General features: G+C 36.9%; 1 protein-coding gene across 1 annotated transcript; it reads right to left on the minus strand.

The window, feature by feature from the left end:
- Window positions 1–2,146: 2,146 nt before the first annotated feature.
- Window positions 2,147–5,607, minus strand: LOC127157819 (extracellular calcium-sensing receptor-like). Its single transcript, XM_051101031.1, has 6 exons — window positions 5,384–5,607; window positions 4,826–5,114; window positions 3,966–4,721; window positions 3,656–3,883; window positions 3,247–3,370; window positions 2,147–3,075 (listed from the first exon to the last, which is right to left on the minus strand). The coding sequence occupies exons 1-6, from the start codon at window positions 5,590–5,592 to the stop codon at window positions 2,147–2,149; spliced, it is 2,535 nt and encodes an 844-aa protein (XP_050956988.1). The 5' UTR covers window positions 5,593–5,607.
- Between the last annotated feature and the right edge of the window lie 393 nt (window positions 5,608–6,000).

Here is a 6,000-nt window from a genome sequence, read left to right on the forward strand (position 1 = left end):
TAATTGCATCCGCAGCTAATGAGCTTGCTGCTAAACATTTAAATACTCGGCCAGTGCTTGCCGTAGCAGTTGTAGCGTGCTTCAGAAACCTTTAACCTTCCTCAGCACTACCTGCATAGATCTGCTAAGAGGTATGCTATTTGGGGCTTATTTCATATATGCTGTATGTGCAGCAGCATTATTTCTTACATGCTCACAGCAGCATGTCTGTGCATGTATTGGCAGTAGAATGTTTTGCTCTGCCTCAGCAGCAGCTGCATAGCACATCCATTTAGCCAAGGCCAAACACATCAACACTGCCATGTATACTACCACGCTAAACTCTCTGAGAGTTGTCGTGACAGAAATAAATTAAGATTTTAGGTTAAAGTCAGCATGAAAAAGGTTGAGTCTTAGTTCAGACTCTCTAAAGATTTTAGCATGGTAATGGATATGACAATATTAATGTATTTGGTCTTGGCAGAATAGGTCTGTAGTTGTAGATTATTGCTGCTACTGCTGCAAGTAAGTACAGGAACTTGCTACTGCCAAAGCATATGTTGATACGGCGCTGTGAGTATTTAAGACATACTGCTGCTGCATAAATAGCATATAAAATAACTCATAGCAGATCTATACAGGTGGAGCTGGGGAAGGTGGAGGGTTTCAGAGAAACTCTGAAAGTGCACTGCGAAAAGCTGAAGTGAATGCTAACCAGCCATTTAAAGATAAAGGTGCAAGCTCATTGGCTGTGTACGCAACATGAACCAATCAGCTTGTGCCAAGTTATATAAGGCTGTGAATATTATCAGTTACGTTAACACCCATCAGCCTGCTCCATCTAGAGTTTCATGAAAGAACTAGGCATATATTTATGCTTTCACGCAGTGATTCCGGAAATTACACAAATAATGTGTCCAGTTTACACATATTTTTTCATTATGAACGTTGATCTGCCTTCAAAACACCCGGTCAAAGAGTAACACAATAATGTGCTTCATCACTACGACACACCCTTTATGGAATTCACACAGGGCTCATTTCAGGACTGATCAATGTTTCTAGGTCCCCATCCCGGGATCGTTCCCAGAATCAATCCCAGTATGTGTTTGCGTTCACACAGAAGATTCTCTGGTAATTTCCAGGATCAACGGGCTGTGTGAAAGGGGCTATAATGGAATGGAGGCATGTATCTGAATGTAACTGGCTTAACTGCAGCCCAGCCTTGCATACATGAGTCACAATTTAACATAATAGGAAGAGTTATTATTATTTTATTTATTTTTTATTACATTACATTATTATACATTAGTAAGACCACTAACATGCTTTAAGAAAATACATCAAACAAGTACATTTTTATTCCATGTCAACTTTTGTGTAATTTCCCCATCTTCACACATGTGTGAAGATGGGGAAATTACACAAAAGTTGACATGGAATGTATATTCAACTGCGTTTTTGTTGTTGACATTGCTAAAGCTGTAGTTCCCGGCATGATGGGATCAAAGATATTAAAATAAAGAATTGTTTTATATAGTTTTTGGGATTAAGGACCATTTAAATTACACTGAGTTACCATCGTGGTGAAAAGTATAGCTTTTACTTAAGCTGAGGACAGCTGCATACAGAGGATGTTTATGTTGTTTAACTAGCATTTAGCATGTTAATACATGCTCACTAACAGTTTTTTTAGTTAGTTTAATTCAGCTATGTAACAAAAATATAATAAATTAGTTAATCCTTTGAGGGAGCATATAAAACATTTTGAGGCTGCTTAATTGGAACACTCAAAAAACTTTATTCTGTGTTGCTGAAGTTATGTGAACAAGTGTATGTTTGTGTAAATTAATTGATTCACGTGGAACCAATGTACAATGTAAGTCCAACATACTGTTTCAGTGTATTTCTGTCTTTTTTTTCATGATTATAATTAAATAATTACACCCCATTGAACAGTCAGTAGCATCATGTGTTTTGTTAATTTTCATTGTTTAGAACAATTTTACCCCATGTTGTAAATGAAACTAATATGGTGTGTCTTCCATCTGGGCTTTAATTAAAGGGTTCCTTATTTGTGTTTTTCTGTGTTTGTGAAATTTGCCCCCAGGTGACCATTTGCGTCAACATGTTTTTCATGTTAATATAGACGGGTTATTTTAATTTCTCAGTAGGGCTTAAGGGCTAAGGATGTATGTGCTGTTTTTCCCATCACATGTTGCTTTGTATTTTGTTCAGGCTTAAGCAGGATAATATAACATTTAGGTGCAAAAATGCAAAATAGTAAACCAAAGCTTGAAGCTAAAATAGCAAATATCTCCACAGCTACAGTAAATTTTCCAGGGGAACTGACATAAGCTGGAATAAATGTGACCCATACAGCACAGAATATGAGCATACTGAATGTGATGAATTTGGCTTCATTGAAGTTATCAGGCAGTGTGCGAGCCAAAAAAGCCAGAATGAAGCACAACAGTGCCAGAAGGCTAATGTAACAAAGCACAGCCCAGAAACCTATAGTAGAACCCAGACTGCACTCAAGAATGATCTTTTCCTTATAATATTTCATATTTCTGTAGGGAAATGGAGGAGATATTGTTAGCCACAGCACACAGATAAGAACTTGTACAAGTGTAAAGGCAAGAACACTGAGTCGTTGTTGTGCAGGCCCAAACCATTTCATGACATTACTTCCTGGAAGTGTAGCCTTAAAGGCCATTAACACAACTATTGTTTTCCCCAGAACACAGGAGATACATAGAACAAAAGTGATCCCAAAGGCAGTGTGCCGCAACATACATGACCACTCTGTGGGCCGACCAATGAAAGTGAGTGAACAGAGGAAACACAGAGTCAATGAGAAGAGTAGTAGGAAGCTCAGCTCTGAGTTATTAGCTTTTACTATGGGGGTGTCTTTCTTGCTGTAAAACAGGATGGCCACCAGCACAGTTATTCCTACTCCAAAGAGTGTGAAAAAGACTAGCACTATACCCATAACTTCTGTGAATGACAGAAACTCTACAGCCTTTAAAACACAATTATTTTTCTCAGCATTAGACCAGTATTCCCCCGGACACTGCTTGCAGTTAATTGAATCTGGAAAGGAAGTTGCGATCATTATAGTTAGAGAATATATAAAAAAAAAAAAAAAAAAAATCATTAATGAACTCCTTTGATAAGAAACTGCATCCTTAACAGTAAAAAAAAGAAAACAAAAAGAGCAACTAATCAGTTTTCTTTGAAACTGTGAGATGAGCTGATGATTACCTGTCTCATTACTGATTTCTCCTTCTGCACATGGAATACAGTCATAACAGCAGACAGGTCTTCCTTTCTGTGTAGCCTTCCTAGTGCCTGGAAGACAGCTCTCACTACACACAGACCTTGGTTTCTATGTGGGGAAAAATGCATTAGAAAATAAGTCCATAAATAAGTACATAATTAAATATCATTGTGCACAGCATATTGCATTTTTGGAGCATAAATGCATAATGGGGGATTTTGTAAGTTCATTTTGTTTGTAAGTGTTTCTCTTGAACAAAACAATACTTGAAAATTGTCAACACATTCTCAAAATGTTAATATTTCCGTTTTTAATGTTGTGCTCAATTAATGTTTTAATATTACATTGATTTAATTGAAATAAAAACTAGGACAGAAAGTTATTGCCATTTACTTCCAGGTGTCCACCTGCCCAGATTATATTTTCAATATCAAGGTCTAAGTTCTGGTAAGTAGGCAGTGAGGCATCATAGTATCCCACAGATTTAAACTGGAATGATCCATCTGAGTCCTGCTGCCAGTTCACAACTTCATACAGGGCCACTACTCCACCAGTACTGTCAAACCACACACGATCTCCTGTCTTTATTGCAAAATTGATCTTTTTCAGAGCTTCAACCACCTGGGAGGGGAGTGGGGTGTAATTTAGACATTGTGGCATTTTGACACATTATATGTCTATTCATCTGTCTTTTATCTTTTACCTGCTGTGGATGTATTGTCAGGCTTTTCTGGCAACCTTCTTGTTCTTTGCATTTGAGTAGACTGTGTAGTGAATGAGCCACAGCATAAACTGCTTTGTAGACATTGCTTGAATATCTGTGTTCAGTCACATCTTCATTGTAATTTTTCAGCGCAAGCAGCTCCTCATATCTGCTGCAACTTAATGCATATTGAGAATAATTCCCTTCACTCTCTGAGCATGGAAAAACTGTGTCCCAGAATGGTTTTATAGCATATTCTGCAAACCCTTCGATATTAATTTTTTTCACTGCAAAGCCCAGTGACCCTCCCATTGCATGAAAGCTGTTTGGAGTAAAATAAGTCTTTGCTGTTATCCATGGCTCCACACCAATCATTTGGAGGCCTGTGATATTCTGAATACTTAGTTGCTCAATAAGTAACCCCATCTCAACAAATGAAACAAATGCAACAATCACTTTTGCAGTGCCTTTTTTAATAGTGTCTACCACTTTTTTGAGTTTTTCAGGCTCTGTTCGGTAGAATTTTACAGAGTACTCCACACAAATTCCCTCTTCTTGGACTGTTTTCAGAAATATGGCCATTCCATTGTTTCCATAGTCATTGTCACTGTTCACAGCTCCCACCCACGACCAGCCTAAGTGCTTGACAATGGATGCAAGTGCTCTGCTCTGGTGGTAATCACTAGAAATAGTCCTGAAGAATGAAGGATAATCTTTCCTATTGCTGAGACATTCACATGATGATGAGTGACTTATCTAGAAAAAAAAAGAAAGAAAGAAAGAAAGAAAAAGAACAAGAAACAGTGATACAGTCATCAGCATGCTGATTGTGTCAAACATTTATTGTTACTGCTCTTTACCACTGGAATCTTAAAAGGTCCCGTAGTTCTGGACAAGATCACTGTGGCAGAAGTCTCTGATTCTCCTATAATAGCATGTAAAGGAGACTGCCCATTGCATCTGTCTTCTGGTCCAAACTTCTGACCATTCATCAGTCCCATTATTGCAGTCATGGTAGACAGTCTTGAGCTACATGTATCATAAATTATGTAGCCAACTGACATATTTGGGAGCAAACTTTCACTTTTATTAATCTCCTCAATGGCAAAGATCATAGTTTGAGCCAGCCGAAAATCTCTTAGATTCACACTGTGGAAATATCAGACCAGTAAATACTGTAGTAACTAAATAAATAAACATTTATACAGTAAGGTAAATAATCATATTTCTTTTGTTTTCACATATTTTTTTATTCTTGAAACAATAATGTTTTAGATATCATGGGTCGTTTGCTGTTGAAAACAAATTTTTAGATATGCTGAAATGTGTATTATTATTTATTTTTTTAATTTTACAAATCAGTTAATATAAAAACATTATCTGCTCTAATGTTTCACAAAGTTTCAAACATATCAAACCTGGAGCATGATAGAGGCTGAGGTTTTTGCATAAACGCAAATGAAGGTAATGTTTCTTTTCTGTGGATTGCAAAAAGTCCTCCAATAGTTATGTCTCCATTCTTGGAAAATAGTGGGTAATTGGCATCTCCCATTATTCGGCAAATAGTGTTTTCCACCTTAGTATGAAGGTGGTGGAGAAGCAGGAGTGTGTAAAGAAAGAGAATCATCCCCAAGTTTGAGCTCGAATCCACCTGACAAATGCAAATGACCTGATACAATATTTGCACTTTTATAGACATAATTAATATGGATGAATGATTTTGAATGTAGTCAATAACCTCATAGGGTAAGACGTTAGTCAAGTCAAGCAGGAGTGGATAGACTAGTCAAGTAAAAAAACAAGTTTTGTTTTCTACTATCAGAAAGAAGAGAATTGTGAATATTGGAATATTGTTTTTGCTGGGTTCCAATATTTAGATGGTCAAATAATATATCCAAATATCTAATAAGTAGGTATGCCTCACTGGAAAGAGTTACAACTAGGGTTGCCACCCATCCCGTAAAACTAGAGTATTGTCTCATATTTAAAGGGAAAATGATGACTCTCATTTCAAATCATATTTTTATTAGAGGGG

The sequence above is a fragment of the Labeo rohita genome, unplaced genomic scaffold, assembly GCF_022985175.1.
Source record: "Labeo rohita strain BAU-BD-2019 unplaced genomic scaffold, IGBB_LRoh.1.0 scaffold_121, whole genome shotgun sequence".
Lineage (NCBI taxonomy): Eukaryota > Metazoa > Chordata > Actinopteri > Cypriniformes > Cyprinidae > Labeo > Labeo rohita.

Coding starts and splice junctions, on each gene's coding strand:
- LOC127157819 (XM_051101031.1), bottom strand. CDS start 5,592: ATGATTCTCTTTCTTTACACACTCCTGCTTCTCCACCACCTTCATACT. Junction 3,371..3,655: donor GGGCAGGTGGACACCTGGAA/GTAAATGGCAAT, acceptor TTCCCCACATAG/AAACCAAGGTCTGTGTGTAG. Junction 3,076..3,246: donor AGAAATCAGTAATGAGACAG/GTAATCATCAGC, acceptor CTTCCTTTCCAG/ATTCAATTAACTGCAAGCAG.